Source organism: Trachemys scripta, chromosome 18 (genome assembly GCF_013100865.1).
Source record: "Trachemys scripta elegans isolate TJP31775 chromosome 18, CAS_Tse_1.0, whole genome shotgun sequence".
Classification (NCBI taxonomy): Eukaryota; Metazoa; Chordata; order Testudines; family Emydidae; genus Trachemys; species Trachemys scripta.
Window position 1 is genome coordinate 1,565,973 of NC_048315.1, and position 17,592 is coordinate 1,583,564.

The following is a 17,592-nucleotide window of genomic DNA, read 5'->3' on the forward strand; positions in this document are numbered from 1 at the left end:
CTCAATGCTGCACTCACCTCATGCCATACCCTGGCCCCAGCTGGTCCGGCCTGCCCTAGCCCCTGCCCACCCCACACCCCTGCATGCGCCCCCGGCTTCTACCCCCGCTCTCCCCATCAGCACACAAAGCTCCCGCAACACCCCCTGTTTTAAGGGGGGGATCCCCCTGCTCAGCATGCCTGACCTCACACTGCAGGTGTCCTGTCGCTCCTCCCAAGCGGGGCCCTGGGAACAGCTCTTCCAGCGTGTGCTTCACCCTGGACCCAAGGTGAAACAAGCTCCCCACAGCTGCCCCCAATGGCTCGTCAGTGGGTCGTTAGGTGTGTGCTCAGCTGGCAGGGCGGGGCCGTGTGCAGCTGGCGGGGGGGGTGCGCTTGCAGGCGATTTGAGCAGGTTGGGCAGAGCCCATTGTGAGAGTTTGTCCACCAGGCAGGCAGGCAGGCATCTGGCTCCTAGCTGCAGGGGAGCCATGCCCTGCGGGGCCCCTGCACCTCTCACCAGCACCAGGCGCCAAAGTGGGCTGCCTGGGGGCAAACAGGAGCGAGCAGTGCTGGGGGAGGCGAGGGTAGGATGGGGGCTGTGGGGTGGGCTTCAGGGACAAGGGCGGAGCGGGGCAGGGGACACTCGTTTGCTCTCTCGAGCCCTTGGGGGTCTGCACTGCCCCCCCCCCCCCCCCCCCCCCAAAAAAAAACCCAGGCGGCCGGCCGGCGAGGGGGGGGGGCTCGGCGCCCACAAACAAGGCGGGGGGGGGGCGGGGCCCCCCCCCCGGGGCCCCCCCCCCCCCCGCCCCAGCAAGCCCCCTGGATCCCCCCACATCCTGGCCCTAGAGATAAGCGCCGCGCTGAGCACGAGCCGTTAGGGCCCCGACCATGGCTGTGCTGGAAAGGTCTAGGCCCCGGCCCACGGTCACACTGCAGCGCACCAAGGCCCCGGCGCCTGCTGGCCCCCGCCCCTGCCCCAGGCCCCCGGCCCCCGGCAGTCTGGCTTTTATCAGCTGTGCAGGCCACGGGGCTTAGCAGCCAGGCCCCGGAGGGCGGGGGACACAGCACAGAGCTCAGCCCCTCAGGCCAGAGAGGGCTCTGCTCCCCCGCCCTCCCCCAGCTTTGAAACGGTCAGGCCCTGGGAGGGGCTCCTGGCACAGAGGCCCACTGAGCTGCCATGTCCATGCTGCAGAACTAGGCCCTGTTGCTCTGCACTGGGGGACGCCGTGTTCTAACTCAGAGGTGGCTGCATTTCTGTGATGGGCACAGCTAAAATCAGAGGCAGAGGCCTATCTGCTCCCGACCTGCTGAGACAGTGGGGTGTAAAGCCCCCTCCCCTCATACGTGCAGCCCAGAGACTGTGGCCAGGAGAGAGGCCAGTCTCATCCAGTCCAGCCTCCCGCACAACTCAGGCAGCGAGCTACCCCTGCAAGCCCTGCGCTGGCCCCAGCGCCCCGGCTGAGCTGGAGTGACCCGGTTCGAAAGACACCCGCTCTCTGTCACCCCGCGGGGGAGACCCCACCGCCTCGCCAGCGCTGCTCCCATCTCGGCGGGGGAGGGAGACGTCTCCCCCAGGGCCCTGAGCCAACTGCCCCTTCTCCACACCCAGACCTGAGCGGGGCAGCTTTGCGAAAGGGGGGTGCGGCGGGGCTGTGGCAAAGGGGTGGGGAGCCCCCGGGTCAGACGGGAAGTGCCGGAGCGCTAATCCCTGACCCACATACTCCGAGCAGATGGGGCTCAGATGGAGGTGGGTAATTCAATAATCGCTGAGTGCCAGGCGGCAGCTTGCTCCATCCCCCCGCCCCCCATTGTTCGAAGCAGTCAGTTCAGAGATGGGGGAGGGGCTGCCCCCAACAGCTCAACACCAGCCCCACGGAGTCTCTTCCGCCAGCACGGCCCCCAGGGGCTCCATGGGCAGGTGAGGCTGGAGCTGCGTCCGGCCCAGCTGAGCAGGGCAGCCGGGGTGACTTTGGGCAGGCAGTGCAAAGGCCCAAGCCAGCGCCGAGCTCTGGAGACACCAGCGCTGCCCAGCCTGGGCTGAGAGACCGGTGCAGTTCTGGCCCCATTTCTAGTGCGTGGCAGAGACAGGGGCATTGGCAGCCAGTGGCAACTCCCTGTCTCCTGCCTGGCCTTGGCTTGGGGCATGATCCTGGCTGGGCTCCAAGGCCGGGGTGGTAGCATCCCTGTAACCCAGTGCCAGCCCCCTGTGCAGCCTGGGGAGGGACGTGACCCTTGAGTAGTGGTGCGGGCATCTGCCTTGCCCCTCAGGGCAGCCCCCTGTGTCTGTGGGGAGGCCTGTGGGTGTGCGGGGACCGGGGTGGGAGTTCCCCAAGGGGCAGTGTGGGGTGCAGAAGGATGAGGTGGCCATGGCATGGGGACACTGCAAGGTGGAGAATCCACTGCATCGATGCCCTGGGCCCTGGCTGGGCACATGCTCTAACCAGGCTCTGCAGCTGAGCAAGCGCCCACCCTCCGGTCTCTGCTGTTCCCTGCCCCACCAGACCAGGAGCTGGAGACACAGTCCCCAGCTGGGCTCCCCGCACTCCTGGCTGCAGCAGCAGGTCTCTCCTGTGACCCTGCTGAGCCTTTCAAGCTCAGGGCACTGAGGGGAGGAGGGCTAGGACCAGCCACGGGGATGGGGGGAGGGCAGCAGCTCATCACCACCCCTGCAGGCCCCACAGCGCCCCAATTCCCACCGCTCTGCGTGGCTCGGTACAGAACCAGGCGGCTTGGCCTGGGGGTGCCTGTTTGCCAGTCCAGGAGTTTTCTGCTGCTCATGGGGGTGGAGGAGGGTTGCTATATAAGTGCCCTCCGGTGCTGGCCCTGTGTGGGGTGTGAATCTCCCCAGGCCCTGGAGCCTGGCTGGGCAGCGGAGCTAACAGCTCCCCAGGACCAGAGGGGGGGGTCACGTCTCGCTGCACCCCTTGAATCCCTGCACTCGGCCTGGCGAAGGAGCTGCGGACTCTCCGCCTGCCCCAGGGTGTCAGGCAGCAGGGCCTGCAGGGTAGCAGGGAGGGGAACTGAGCATCAGCCCCAGCCCGCGGCCAGTGGAGGAAATCCCCCCGGAAGGAGGCAAAGGGCTGCCAGCTGCTGCGGGGAACTGCTGAGGAGCACCTGGTCGCTGGCCCCTTTGGTGTTTCCCCAGAGCTGCTCGCTCCCCATGCAAACCGCCGCTCGTTAGCAGCTAGAGCCCTCACAGGGTGACTGTACAGGGCTGGGCTGCCAGCTCCTAATTAGCCTGGCTGTAATTAAAGTGCCATTTGCATATGACAGGGCGATAATTCAAAGCAGACAAGGGTGAGGCGAGGCAAGGAGGGGAATAAAGACCCAGAGCAGCGCTGGAGCCAACGGGGCACAATTACTGTCATTAGTGAGATGGAAAGGGGCTGGCCTGGGCCTGCCACGCGTGTGTCTGGGCACCAGTTAGTGCTTGTGCTGCTACATGGGATTGAGCGGCTGGAGCCAGAGCCCTGGCTGGGGGCAGGACCCAGCAAAAGAGGCCACTGGGAGTCACAGTTCCTGGCAGTCAGAAAGTCACCCCCAGCTATCAGCCCCGTAACCCTGAGGGCCCTAAGCGGGCACCACACACAGTCCGTGACCCTAGCTGTGCCGCACACAGGGGGAGGGGACTTACCCAAGATCACCCAGCAAATCAATGGCACAATTGGAATAAAACCCAGGTGCCCTGGTTCCCGCTCAGTCCCCCACCCCACAGCTGCATGGAGAGAGGGAGAGGCTGCAGGGCCCAACCCCCCACCACCTGCCTGCGCCCGCAGGTGTTCGCAGCTGTGCCCTCTCTGTACCCCAAGCAGAACCTGAACCCAGAGACCCCGCGTTGCACCAGATTGGTTTAAGGGAGGGCTTTAGCACGACTGAGTGACCCTGCTTCCGCCGGCTGGGTGGATGCACTCACTCGTTTACATCAGCCTTTGTAGATAAATCTCTGATAATTTTCATATGACTTTACATTGTGCCTCTTCATATAACCTTGTGGTGGGTCTACCTACGTGTGACCTCTGTTTTCATGGAACTTTGTATCAAAGCCTCACTTAGAAACTTTGCATTGCCCTTGGTAGAATATTATAGCCCCTAAGGATAGAATAAGATAGAAGAAAAATTTCTTTTTGCTAGCAGTAGAACAAGAGCTCTCCCCCCAACTCTTAATCAATTGCCCTGTTGAATGAATGAGGTGTGGATGAGCAAGGCATGGAAGGCAGCACCTCCAGACAGCCTCAACTGTTGGAGAGGGGCTGGGAGCCAGACCCAAAGACAATAAAACGTGTCAAGTGGGCTCATTAAAGACAAGCAGACATACCGACAGCCTCGGGGGTTAGAAGCAAGCACCTTCTTTTGGAAACACCCTCTTTGCAGCATTGGGACAACACTCAAAAGAAAGCAGCACAAAGGACCAATAAACACAGACACAGAGTTTGAATCTGGTATAGATTTGCATAAGAGGAAAGCTGCTATAAAAGTGAGGTGTCTTGCAGAGGACCCCGGGTCTCGTCTTGTCAACATGGGAGCATCGATCCGGATCGGCAGAAGCCCGGCTCCACCCCCTCCCCCATCTAACTCACCTGGCCAGTGAAGTTAAGGGGAGCAACTAATTGGTAACAACAAGACGGAGTGTGTGTGTGTGTGTAATATATTATATGCATATGATACAGTGTTAATGAATACATGTATTACTAATAAATGTGGCGTTTTGTCTTATTCCCCCTGAAGAGACCCTGTGCAGTACTTTAAGTACAACACCTTGCATCAGTTTTCCTTAAACGCGGAGCAGGTTTAATTGAAAGCACAGTCAGCCACTCTGCCACCCAACCAAGGGCGTCGCTTTCCCAGGCCGGCGCGGGGACAGGCCAGTCTGGGAGGAGGGCAAAGGCTCAGGTGGCGGGCAGAGGAAATGCCCTAGGGCTCCATGTGGCTCTTTCAGCTCGGACCCTCCCCAGCGCCTGTCCCAGCGCAGAGCAGGGTTGCCGGGGAGAGAGAGGCATCTGCTCTGTGACCTGTCTTCAGTAATAAGGCCCTGGGCATGGCTTTAGCTGGGCGTGAGGGGAGGCCAGGGCACCACCTCCCTGCGCTCAGAGCACTGATTAGGGAGCAGCCGTGGGAACACTGCTGGTCAGCCCAAATACTCCCCCAGCCAGGCCCACTGCTGCTGGCTGGGGGGACTTCTCTGCTTTGCCCCACCCCCCTGGATCACAGGAACGGAGGCAAATGGAGCCAGGGTGGGCAGAGCTCAGCTCAGCTGGGGGGGTGTCACCTTTCCAGCCTGCTAATCCCACAATTGCATTAGTGCTGCCCCAGTTTAAGGTGATTATCCCATTATCCCTGGCGCACAGCACTCCCAGCTGGGACAGCAGCTGGAGAGAGGGATGCTTCCCGGCCCATGTGTGATCTCCTTTTGTGGGGGCCCGGGAGGGCTGAGGCCATGGGAGAGGTGGCTAGCAGCAGCAGCAGAGGGGGAGAGGGCTGGGCTGGACGTGTGTGTTACAGGCCCAGCAAGGCCAGATGGCAGCCAGGTGTTTGTGTCCCTCCGTCCCCTTGCTGGCTCAACTTCCCCTCTGCTGGTTGTGCCATGGCCTCTCCCCTGCTGTGATACACCCAGCGTGGGGCCTGGGCTGGCAGCAGGGCGGAGATCATCCCCCAGCGTGTCACTCGGTGCTGGGGGGGTCGGTGTGTCTCTGGGCACGTGAGAGTACGTGGTGGCAGTGCCTGGATCTGGTGAGTCACCCTCCAGCCTGGAGTCAGCAGGGCATGTGCAGGACGCAGGGGTCCGCGCGCCCCATGCCCAGAGCTGGGAGTGCCCGGCTGTGCCCTAAATGCTGCCATTGGATGAAGGTGTGAGGAGCTGGCAGGGGGTGGCTCTGCTACCTCCATGCAGCCCGGCTGGGAAGGGCGTGTGAGAGCCTTGTGTGCTGGCTGGGATAATGGGGACCGGGGCACCGCCCTGCGTGGTGAGAGCTAAGCCTCATCCCCCTCTTCCGCTCCTAAGCCGAGACAGAGCGCGGCCTAGCTGGGTTTCCACAGCCTGGGCCCGTGGGTGCTCCCGGCTCCCACGGTTCCACCTCACGCCCCGTGATGGAGAGCTCCAATGACGGCCCCGGGGAGAGCCGTTTATCACTCTGAGTAATGGACGGAGAGGGGTTCATCGCTCGCCTTCCCGGAAGGGGAATTTGAGCCGTCACTAAGAGCCTCTGCACACTGAATAATAAACGGCTCCTGGAGACAGCTGAGTGGGGAGCTGGCAGACGGGCACGGGGCTCAGACTTTAAAGGCACCAATACCCCCCCACACACACACAACCCTGGCAAGCTCATTTCAGGCTGCCTGGTCCAGGCTCCAGGCTTCCCCTGGAGGGACACAGGGGGTGGCAGAATGCAGGCAGGACAGGGCAGGACTGTGCACTGTCTGCACATGGGAGGCAAGCATGGCCCAGAGCATCTCTGGGGGACTCCTCCTGACCCAGCCGAGGGGAGATCTGCTGCTTGTGCACAGGAGTCTGGCTAGGACACCACTGAAGCGATAGGTTTGTTCTGCTGCCAGGCCCAGCACAGACACATGAGGAGCCCCACCCTAGACAAACCGCTCCAGCTTACAGAGCCCTGCTGCTGGTTCCCGAGCCGTCCGCTGGCAGCCTGGGGCACAGGCTGCGCCCACGCGGCTTGCTGGGGCGCCGGCGCGGCCGAGCGGGCTAGCAGCATTTCCGTGCTAACAGGCGCGGGCAGGCAAGAGGCCCTCACAGCTCTCCCTGGCCAGGCATCCAGCAGTGAGCCCTGGGACAGGGGCTCCCAGCAGCATCTGTCCCCTCATCCCCAGACACATTGAGGGTATGGCTCCGATGGAGGCAGCGCAGTAGCGAGTGACAGGAGACGGGGCACAGCCATATGGAGGCAGGTAGGGTAATTAGGGTGAAATGTAAATCTTGGATGTAATGAGCACTAATTGCATTAGGATGGCAGAGGGGGCTGCGGCCTGGGGGAAGGAGGGGCAGCAGGTGCCTTGGAGGCAGCTCAGTGAGACCAGCCGTGCTTCCTATGGGGCACCAGTAAAAGTCGCTGTGCTGGCCTCACCCTCAGCTACGCCCCACCAGGAGCAGCTCCATGGCCACGGTGGCTCTCCCAGCAGTTGTCCCCCTTTGGTAGCACGGCAGGACTATCTGCCGTCTGGTGCAGGCTGGGGGCCCAGGACTCCACCCGCAAGCAGGACCTGGGCCCTTCTAGACTCCAGGGCAGGAAGGGGCCTGAGCCATGCTGGAGTCAGTGGCGTGGGTAGGAGCAGGCTGTGGTCCCTGCAAAGCCGATCTCAGCTCAGAGCTGAGAGTCCTCGTGCTCTGGGGCCGGAGGCTGCAGCAGACTGGCTGGGTGGGAAGAGCTGGGAGGTTTGTAACTCAGGAGGGGATTGAATCAGGGGGCACAGGGGTCCTGTTTTGAGAAGATGGGGCCTGCTGAGGCAGGAGGGGAGACAAGGAGCGCAGCAGTGAAAATAAACAGAGAGAGGAAATGACTGAGAGGTGGGGGAGGAGAGAGGCAGGAAATAGTTCTGCTGCTGCCCCGGAAAGTCCTGGGGCTGCCTGGGGGCTCTCAGGATGTGTGTGCGCGCGCAAAGCCCCAGGGAAGGCCGCTAGGAAATGGCTGGTGAGCACAGGGCTGCCTGGCTTCCATCCTGACCTTGCTTCCTAGCTCTGGGGAGGTGATTCACTGCTGCTGCTACTGACCTGGAGGGAAGGGAAGGAGAAAGGTCCTGAATGCCCAGGGGGCAAGAGGGGGCAGAAAGCTGCCATGATCAGGACACACAGCTGGTCACTAGGCGGGGGGGGGGGGCACTTGCCCACCTCCCCTGCCAACCCAGCTATTAGGAGGTGACAGCCAGCCAGGGATCGTGTCACAAAACATGCCAGGGCCCTGAGCAAGAAGGGAAAGCTGCCCGTGGGGTTTGTAACCCCTGGGTCTGAGCTGAAAGTGCCCAGATGTGCCCTGGGTGTTCCCATGAGACGTAACGGCTTCAGCGTGCCATAAAAGGAGCCGGACACTTGACATCAGGGGCTCAGAACGCAGCAGCAGCTGAAGAGCTCAGCTCCATGCCACACGGCAGAAGCCCTGTCCATGTGCCTCACCCTTCCCAACACCATCAGCCCTTCGCTCTCAGGCGCACACCGGCTCGGCTCGGCTCGGCTCCGAGGGGGAAGCCGCCCTGGCCTGCGACAGAGAATTTGGCTGTTCGAGTAGTGGCAGCACCAGCAGGCAAGTGGCATAGGACTGAGGCACCACAGGCTGGGCAGATGGGCTGTGCTGAGCGCGGTGATCTCACCTGGAGCCGCTTTACCGCAAATGGGCTACACCCCGCTCTTGTTCCCAGGGAAAGTCCCGCAGCTCTTCCCGATCCTGCCAGGAAAGCTAGAGGAAAACGCAACACCCGCCATCAGAATCCAGAGGCAAAAGCAGGGGGCCGGATTGGTTTGGGAGGCAGGAATAGCAGCCACCCTGTGAGGTGAACCCCAGGCCGTCTCCCACACTCCACAGCTGAACCCCGAACTGTCCCCGGCCATCCCCGACTCCCAAGACTATCCCATCCTCCGAAGTGACCCCGGACCTTCGCTAAGCTGTCCTGTGCTCACTTCCTGATGCCGGTGGGAGGAAACCAAGGTCCACTGGCCCTTGTGACCGAGCCAGGGCCTCAGCAGGCAGCTACAGAAATGGGAAGGGCACCGCACCGCAACGCCCACCCATGGGAACAGCCGCGGCAGCAAGCCCCCATCCCAATACAGCATCTGTCTCCAACAGCGTGACCACAGGGCTCCAGTGGAATCACGAGCCTCTCCCACTCAGCCGGCAAACGGCCCTTCCAAGCCTGTGTTTGGCCTTGTCAGGCTAATCCTCGCAGGGCTGGAGTGGCACTGAGAGCAGCCCGAGTGTGTGTCTGTCCGTTCACACTGTGGCGCTGCATGGCCTCCCTGGCTTTCGGAGAGGAAAATCCTGCAAGCTCCTGAGGCTGGAGCATGTGCAGGTGCCCGGGAGCAGCGGGCACAGGCTGCAAGGGGAGCTGGGACAGATGCCTGGCGGGGCTGGGAAGTGCTGGCCCCCTGGGGCGGAGGGGCTCCCGGAGCCTTTGCTTCCCTGCCTTGTTGAACAGGGTGGGAAAACCTCTGAAGTGTGTCTCATGCCTGAGCAGGCGCAAGAACTGGTCAAGGGGCATGGGGCCTCCGAGTGCGTGAGAGGCCCAGGCAAGTGGGTCTTGGGCTGCTCCTGGCCCTTGGCTGGGAGCATTCAGAGCACATACTAGAAGCAGGAGAGGAGAAAATAAACATATTTCCAGCAAAGAGAAACCCCCATCCCAGCCCCTGTCCTGGATGTCTGGGGATCCCGGTGGACCTGCCTGGGGAGATTCTCCAGGGAGGCTGGGGGCCGAGGGCACACAGGGAGAGACAAATCCACAGGGAAAGGAACATGAGTCAGGAGGAAGTGACTGGTCTCTCCGCCTGTGCTCCAGCCCTGCCGCCCACCCAGTCCTGCCCTGTCCCACTCCTGTGACTCACACCTGGGCCCAGACCGGCAGCCTCTGACATTGGGGGACGGGGGGATGGGGTGGACCAGGACAGATGCAGGGATCCTTTAGGGCAGTGGTTCTCCACCAGGGGTACACATACCCCAGGGGTCCGCACAGGGCTTGCAGGGGGTAACAACTCCTCTAGATATGGTGGAGTTTTACAGCAGGCCACATAGAAGGCACCAGCAAACTCAGCACAAACTGACACTTCACCCAGACACACACGTGTCCCCAGCTCTGGGTTCAAGTATCAGGGGGTAGCCGCGTTATCTGTAGCTACAAAAACAACGAGGAGTCTGGTGGCACATTAAGACTAACAGATTTATTTGGGCATAAGCTTTCGTGGGTTGTGCACCCAAGTGTTGGCCCAGTGGCTGTGTCTGACCGTGGAGGCGGCCGGTGCCAGTGACAGGGCGCTGCCGGGAGTGAGGTGTCACTCGGGGTGCGCCGGGCAAATCACACCCCGAAGGGGCCCAGAGCCGCGGCCTTTGGGGCAGCCTGGCGCCCTGCGCAGACCCCCGCCCCGCGGGACCACAGCGCCGCCACGTGGGCACCGGGCGCAGGGCAAGCGGCGGCGCCCCGGGCTGTGACGGGCGCTGACCGGACAGTCGCGGCCGGCGCCCAGCGCAGGCGGCCGGGTCACCATGAGCTGCTGGGGCTGGTGCGGGAGGCCCGGCTCCAGGGGCGCAGGCGGAGCCGCGTCCCACGCGTGGGGCTACGGCCCCGAGGACGGCCCGGAGCGCTGGCATGAGCACTTCCCGCTGGCCCGGGGGCGGCGGCAGTCCCCCGTGGACATCCGGGCCCAGGACACCCGCTACGACGCCGCCCTGCGGCCGCTGCAGTTCAGCTACGAGGCGGCCGCGGCGCAGAGCCTCGCCAACAGCGGGCACACGGTGCAGGTGCAGTTCGCGGAGGGCGCGGCGCTGGCCGGGGGGCCCCTGGCGGGCCCCTACCGCCTGGCCCAGCTCCACCTGCACTGGGGCTCGGGGCCGGAGCAGGGCTCGGAGCACACGCTGGAGGGGCGCCGCTTCCCGGCCGAGCTGCACGTGGTGCACTGGCGGGCCCGCTACGCGCAGCTGAGCGAGGCGCTGAGCCGCCCCGACGGGCTGGCCGTGGTGGCCGTGTTGCTGCGCCTGGGCCCGCCCTGCCCGGCCCTGCAGCCGCTGCTGGGGGCGCTGGGCTCCGTGCGCACCCGGGGCACCCAGGCGCCCTGCCCCGCCTTCCAGCCGCGGGAGCTGCTGCCCGCCGGCGGCGACTTCTGGACGTACCCGGGCTCGCTGACCACCCCGCCGCTGCTGGAGAGCGTCACCTGGCTGGTGCTGCGGGAGCCCGTGGCCATCGGCGCCGAGCAGCTGGGCGCCCTGCGCGGCCTCCTGAGCAGCGCGGCCGGCGAGCCGCCCTGCCCGCTGCAGGACAACTGGCGGCCGTGCCAGCCGCTGCACGGCCGGGAGCTGCGGGCCAACTTCCGCTGAGCGCCCGGCCCGGCCCGGCGGCTGCTCAATAAACGCCCTGCCACGCTGCCCCCAGCCTGCCTCCTTCCCCCGCGCAGGCCGGGCTCGGAGCGCCCCCCTGGGGACAGCGGCCTCGGGAGAGGGGAGCCGGGGCAGGAGGGGCCAGGCGGGATCCTGGGGGCCGGGGTGGCACAGATCTCTGCCAGCCCTGGGACAATAGCTCTGGGCATACGCTAAACTCCCCCCGGGGCGGGGTCTGTGGGGCACCCAGCCCCGAGCATGGCAGAGGGGGTGTACAGGGACTGCCCAGGGGCTACAGCAAGGATGGGAAAGGGCTCTTCCCACCACATTAGGGACCAGTGAGACCCCCACCCCCTCCCTCATGATGAAGCTTTAACAAAATTCACCCCAGGGCAGCATCCGGCATCCCCCCCCCAGCAGGGGTAAAGAGCCCACAGCACTTGTAACAGGCACAGGAGAGCCCAGCCTACGGCCCCAGAATGGGTCCAGGTGTGTCTTAAACTGTTACACACGGGGGATATAGAGTGGGGTTTAATTAAAGGCAGGTCAGTATCTAAATAAACCCAAACAAGCTCCTTTTAAACCAAACTGGGCATGGGTACACAGGGCGTTAAGTAAACCAGCTTGAAAATAGATGTAGGTTTCACTAGTACAGCTTTGACTCTTGCAAGCATCTTCCCCACGCCAGCACATGTGAGTTCTTCAGGGAGCTGAAGGACAGAGGTGTCCTTGCTGCCACTCCAGTGGCCTTGGAGTCCAACACTCTGCCAGCCCCCAGGTCAAACTCCCAGGCCTGGAGCACACAGCGCTAGCACCAAGCAGCCCAGGCAGATAGCACGCCCCTCGTGAAAATGACCAGACATTGCCCCGTGCAGCAGGAAATGCAAGTCTTACTTGTTTGGCTTTCTTAGGACAGTGACAGCTAGAACTAAGACAAGAGGGGGAAGGGGAGAAGCACTCACCCGGTCTCTAACAACTTCCACGGCCTGGCTGGTGAGTGTCTGAAAACAACCCCAAACAGAACTACGCTGATAGGCACCTGATAAGCTACATGGACAAAAGAGGGAGAGACTATATATAATGAGGCTGGCTTCATGTGACAATACCCCCAACACCCAGTTAGCAGGGGAAAGAGATCTGAGTGCAAAGCTGTTACCATAACGCCTTGGACAACAGCAGCATCCCTCTAGAAACCCAGGGTTATGAAAGACTTGGACCACCAGGTGGCATCATAAGAAAACAAATGACAACAGAATTGGACCAGGAAGAGAGGCCTCAGAGCTAGAGCAAAAGGGCTGAAATATTCCTCCCTGTGGGGGAAAAGGGAACATTTGCTCAAGGAGAGAAGGAAGAGCAGGCCTCAGAGGTCTTGGCACTTGCTAAAGAGAAAGGGGTTTGGAAAAGCCAGGCACACTTGGGCTGGGAGACCTAGGGAAGATGGGCAATTGGGTGATGGGGACACATACTAGAGCAGGCCTGCAAATGGAATAGGAAAGAAACAGTGACAGATCCAAATCCGCTTCCTCCACCTGTTACAGCATCACCCCCACTCTACTGCCCTGAGACCTCAGCTGCTAGGGAGAAAGAGGCCAGATGACAGGCAAGTGAACTAGCTGGTGCAGGTGAAAGCAATAGGGACAGGCTTAGTAGGGAAATATCGTATTACGGTGTACGTCTGCCTTTCAGCAGAGGCGCTCCAAGCGCTCTACAAACACCAATTCATTTAGAATCCGCCTCCTTTCTTAGAGAGGGGGACGCAAGGCACAGAAGTGACTCAATGGCTCACAAAAAAATCTATAGCTGAGCCAGGAGTAGACCCCACATTTCCCAAAGGGTCAGGCCTGGTCTGTGAGCACGAACACATCCTCCGCTCTGTGCAGTCAACTACTGCTTGATAGCTGCAGCAAGAGCAGCCTCCATTACTGTGATCTCCACTCATGTACTCTACTTTCCCAAAAAAGAAGAAGAACAGGAGTACTTGTGGCACCTTAGAGACTAACATTTATTAGAGCATAAGCTTTCGTGGACTACAGCCCACTTCTATATGCATCCGAAGAAGTGGGCTGTAGTCCACGAAAGCTTATGCTCTAATAAATTTGTTAGTCTCTAAGGTGCCACAAGTACTCCTGTTCTTCTTTTTGCGGATACAGACTAACACGGCTGCTACTCTGAACTCTACTTTCCCAGTCCACCACAGCAGCTCCCTTTACACGGGTGTTGCTGGGGGAGGGAGTTACACTGCACAAAATGTGCCCAGTCAATTTGCCTTGGGAAACATCAGCACATTAACACCCCCCTCTTCAAACTCACTCCCTGAGCTCAGAGAGGCTTGTTTGCACAGAGGATTTATAAACAGACTGTCTAACTTAGGAGGAAAATAGCCTTTCTAAACCACACAGAGGTAGCAGAAAACCCACTTAGGCAAATGGTCAGAACAAAACCCAGACAGCAACAGTGGCATATGTTGTTAGAATCCAGCTGTAGTGAGAGTCGGCTGAAGGCCTTCGTGGTACAGGAGCAGTGAGGTTCCAATTATACACAGCACTGTGCAGAGACTTCAACAACTAACCCTCACAACCGGCTGGGGAGTGAGTAAATAGTGCCTCGAAGGGCTAGGGAACCCACACAGGGCGGCTGGTCCAAGCTCACACAGCAAGTCAGTGCAAGAGGGTGAGCGCGCCAGCCGAACAGCCGCAGGTTTACCCCGATTTGGAATGAAAACGGATGGATTAGTGGATGAGTGTCTCATGTCTCTGCCTAGACCTAAAATACTCCAGCTAGGAGTTGCAAAGGCACACAGACGGAGTGTGGGCTGGTAAGCGCCTTCCTCATCCTGTCATCTGCATGCTGAAGCTGCTCCTTGGGCCAGGCCAGCCGTATGAGGGGTCAGTCTCAAAGGGGGGGGAGGAAAGGAAGCATCAAGAAACGACTGATCATTTCAGACACAGCAGCATGGTTTGAGGATCTGTGGAGGCAGGAGAGGCTGTAATGATCTGCTGTCTGTCTCGCATCTTTGAGGCTAGGCTGGCACTCCCCAGCTTGGAGAATGCGGTTCTAAGTCCCTAAGCCAGGCAGGGTGTCTTAGCCTTGCCTACAGTAGTTTTGCATCCTTTAGTCCAGTAGCTCGGACCCTGGAACCCTGACCAGTTTCCTCTCTAGTTCAAGAAAGCCAATGAAATTGGTTGCTTTTTCTGCAGTAGCCTGCCCTTGGAACAGAAACAGGCCAAACCCCATCCCTGCTCTGGCCAAGCAATTTGAAGTACCCACCTCTGCTAGGGCCTGGGTTCATCACCACGTAGAGAGCAGGACACCCAAGTGTTTTGGATGTGACATTGGACTGAAGCAGATGGTATGAATTCCAGCAAAGTGTGAAGTGCCTTGGTGCCAAGACCCAATTATTCAGGCAGTGTGGGCATCACTACAGGGATATGGCCATTGGTGGAGAACAGCCCCTCCTTAGCCTGCCAGGAACACACAGTTCCTATTATTCAACCCTTCTGTTTATTATACAGACTCATACACCACCATCCCCCACCATCAGTTCACATGGCCAGAGCTCACCAACCCTACACGGGGTCAGTAATCCCCCCACCCCAGGTTATTCTAGAGCATTACAAAGTATTACCTCCACCACTTTCCCGCTGAGACGGTCTCAGCCAACTGCCTCCCCCAGGTTCAGCACAAAACCAAGCGAGAGGGAGAGAACGCCAGGGACCCCCTCAAGATACGATGCACACTTCCATAGTGTTTCACATCCTCACAGCTACCTCGCCCTTGGGGAGGGAGAGAATCACTCACCCCGACATTCTCAAGGGGCGTTTGGAGGCCGGAGGGGTAGAATTACCTCCATTCACCAATACTAGTGGAAACCTGCCTTTTGTGTAAGGGTCTGTTTGCCAGGTCCCCTCCACTCCAAACGGGACTAGCTTGTAAGCCAATTGAGGAGGGAGGCAGCGAGAGGGGTGTGACAATCTCAGCCCCAAGTGAGAGATGGGGGAGAGGTGTGGAGAGAGAACAGCTACCTCTCACATCAGGGGCCTGGCACCCCCAGAAGCTCTCCAAAGAGGAGGAGGGAGGAAGCAGAGGGGCAGGGAGCTGGCGAGCTCCACTCCTACAAAGCCCACTACATTTTCCACAGGTACCAAGTACCCAGCGGCTCCGTGCACCACTGCAAAACAAGCACAATGCTTTGCATGGGCCTAGGCGCTGTCCTGCAGGGCTCTCAAAGCACGTTGTGTCTTTTACACCTGGAGAAACTTGTCCCAAACCCCAAAGGCAGTAGCAGAGTGCCACAGGAGTACTGATCAGTTGCCAGTTCTAGCCACTAGGGCATCCTGACCAAGCGAGCACTGCCAAAGAATCCTGACCATTTGAGAGCCAGCTGGGAAGGGGTGGTATGGGGTTGGTGTTTACTCCATGTAGTGGGTTAGCGCTAAGGCAGGCTGTAGGCCAGTCTGTGTTTACCAGCTCATTTGCAATGCAGGATGAGGGAAGTATTGTAACCCTTTGTGGCTGGTACCGGGAAAAGAAAGCCCTTTGCACTTAGCTAATCTTTATATAGCAGTGGTTGGTTGAAGGGTCCACGGTGCAGGGCCGGTTCTGGCCAACTCTGCTGAAATGTTACCTTCACCCCATTTGTTTAAAAGTGCTTTGCAACAGGTGTAGGAGTGTTGCATAAGCATCTCCTCACTCAGCTCTGCAATGGACCTCCATGCTCAGGGTTACCTCCTGCCCCAGGGCACCAGCCTAGCCAAGCAGCCTCCTCTCACCCAGCAGCTGTGTCAATGCAATGCAACCCTGTCATCTCCATCCTGCCCCACAGCCCACCGTGAGCTCATGGCTCCAGGCACCTCAGGCCTGACCAACACCACTTTGCTATGTTACTGACAGCAAGAGGAGAGGCATAGGGATTTCTAGGAAGCTCCCACATACAGTATGGGACACTTCACCTGTCTTTAAACTGCAGTGACATTTCCTAACCGTGCCAATTATATTCCGATCCGATCCAAACCTCACTAAAATGCAGAGAGCCCCTGTCTGGGCTTCAGCAAACTCACTGTCCTACGTAAATCATCAAAGGAAAAAAACCTCAGGCTGCGTGAGGCAGAACAGAGCTATTGGATTGCTAGCTTGTCTGTCCTAGTCATTATGGTTGGGCAGGATGGGGTTAATCGCTTCACTGTTGTAATAGCATATGTACATCAGGCAAAAATATACCTCCACGGTTACAGCACATGGCATGTACCAAGGTGCTTAGATATCACAGAGATGAGTGTGGTACAAGACTCTACAGTGAGCTCACTGGCATGGTGCTTGTAAAAGAATGCTGCTTCAGCACGTATGCATGGATGGGGTCAAAACAGCCGATCAGAAAGGTCAACTGTGTTAAAGAGTGGGGTGGTTTTGGGGGAGAGGTCTCCATACCTCGATGACAGAGCCCCAAACTCCTTCCACCAGCACATTTCACCAAGGTCTGGGAATGGAACAGACGTGTAGCTAGAAAACACGGACACTAAAAAGCAGTTTGGCTGGTCATTTCCAGTCTCTCCTGGGCCATTTCGAAGGTGATGGTGATTGCCGACCTGCACTACATCCGGCTTCCTCCTCCTGTTTCTGCTGTTTTCAATGCACTAGTTGTCACAGTCCAAGGAGGATAGAGATTGAGAGCAGGAGCCCAATCAGGCCAACTGTTCTCAGTCATTCATAAGCCAGTTTAAGCTTTTGCAGAGCACCTATGAACAGACACCTCCCTACTTCACTAGGGCCCTGTCACGTCAGAGACACTGCAGCAGCAGCATCTCCGTAATACCTTAATCACTTTGGTCCTGCAGCAGCCCTTGCCTAGCGAACAAGCTGCTAAAGTAGTCATCCGAGCTATTAGTCACAACTGCATGGCTGATGGGCTGCCGTGCTTGCCAGGCCCTGCTGCTAATCAGCCTTGCCTTCCCCTCATTCTGACAGCACTCAGACCTGAGCCTCTCCCTTACACAGTGGTCTTTTCGAAGGTGCTTTCCAGCACATACATCCACAAAAGATCTCGTGTATATTTCCCCATCAAGCATGGCAGATGCACAGGATCATTCTCTCTTCTCTGCCTGCAGTCTGTCGCTATTGATCAGCCCACACATCATAATCAGCCTGGCTGAGGTTGAACATTTTAGCCAAATTCAGCCCTGTTTGATCTGCTCCATCATTTAAATGGAGAGAGATTTATTGGGCACAGTGGAAAGGGGGAGGGTGACTTAAAAAAAATAAATGGTGTAGGTCACCTAGGACATGCAAAGAAACACTACTGAAATACCTGCCTTTCAGCGAGAGTCTAGAGATTTAGAAAGTAAAAGGAGGCTGAATAAATTGCACTCAGGGCTAAACTTGCTGTAAAGGGATTTATTTTTGTTCAGTGCAGCCCTACCATAATGAATCCTAGAGCCGGCTGACAGAATTACATCTAATCTTACAAGAGACGAACAGCAGAGTGGCTAGTTTTCATCTTACAGTCAGACTGCACATGCTCCCTTTCCACAGAGACAGCCAAACCAGGGAGCTGAAAACGGCTGCAAACTGAACCTCTAATAGCATTAGGTATAAAT

At 59.1% G+C, this 17,592-nt stretch overlaps 1 protein-coding gene across 1 annotated transcript; it reads left to right on the forward strand.

Moving 5' to 3' along the window:
• The first annotated feature begins 10,025 nt into the window (after window positions 1–10,025).
• Window positions 10,026–11,002, forward strand: LOC117867615 (carbonic anhydrase-like). Its single transcript, XM_034752808.1, has one exon. The coding sequence runs from the start codon at window positions 10,175–10,177 to the stop codon at window positions 11,000–11,002; it is 828 nt and encodes a 275-aa protein (XP_034608699.1). The 5' UTR covers window positions 10,026–10,174.
• Window positions 11,003–17,592: the final 6,590 nt, after the last annotated feature.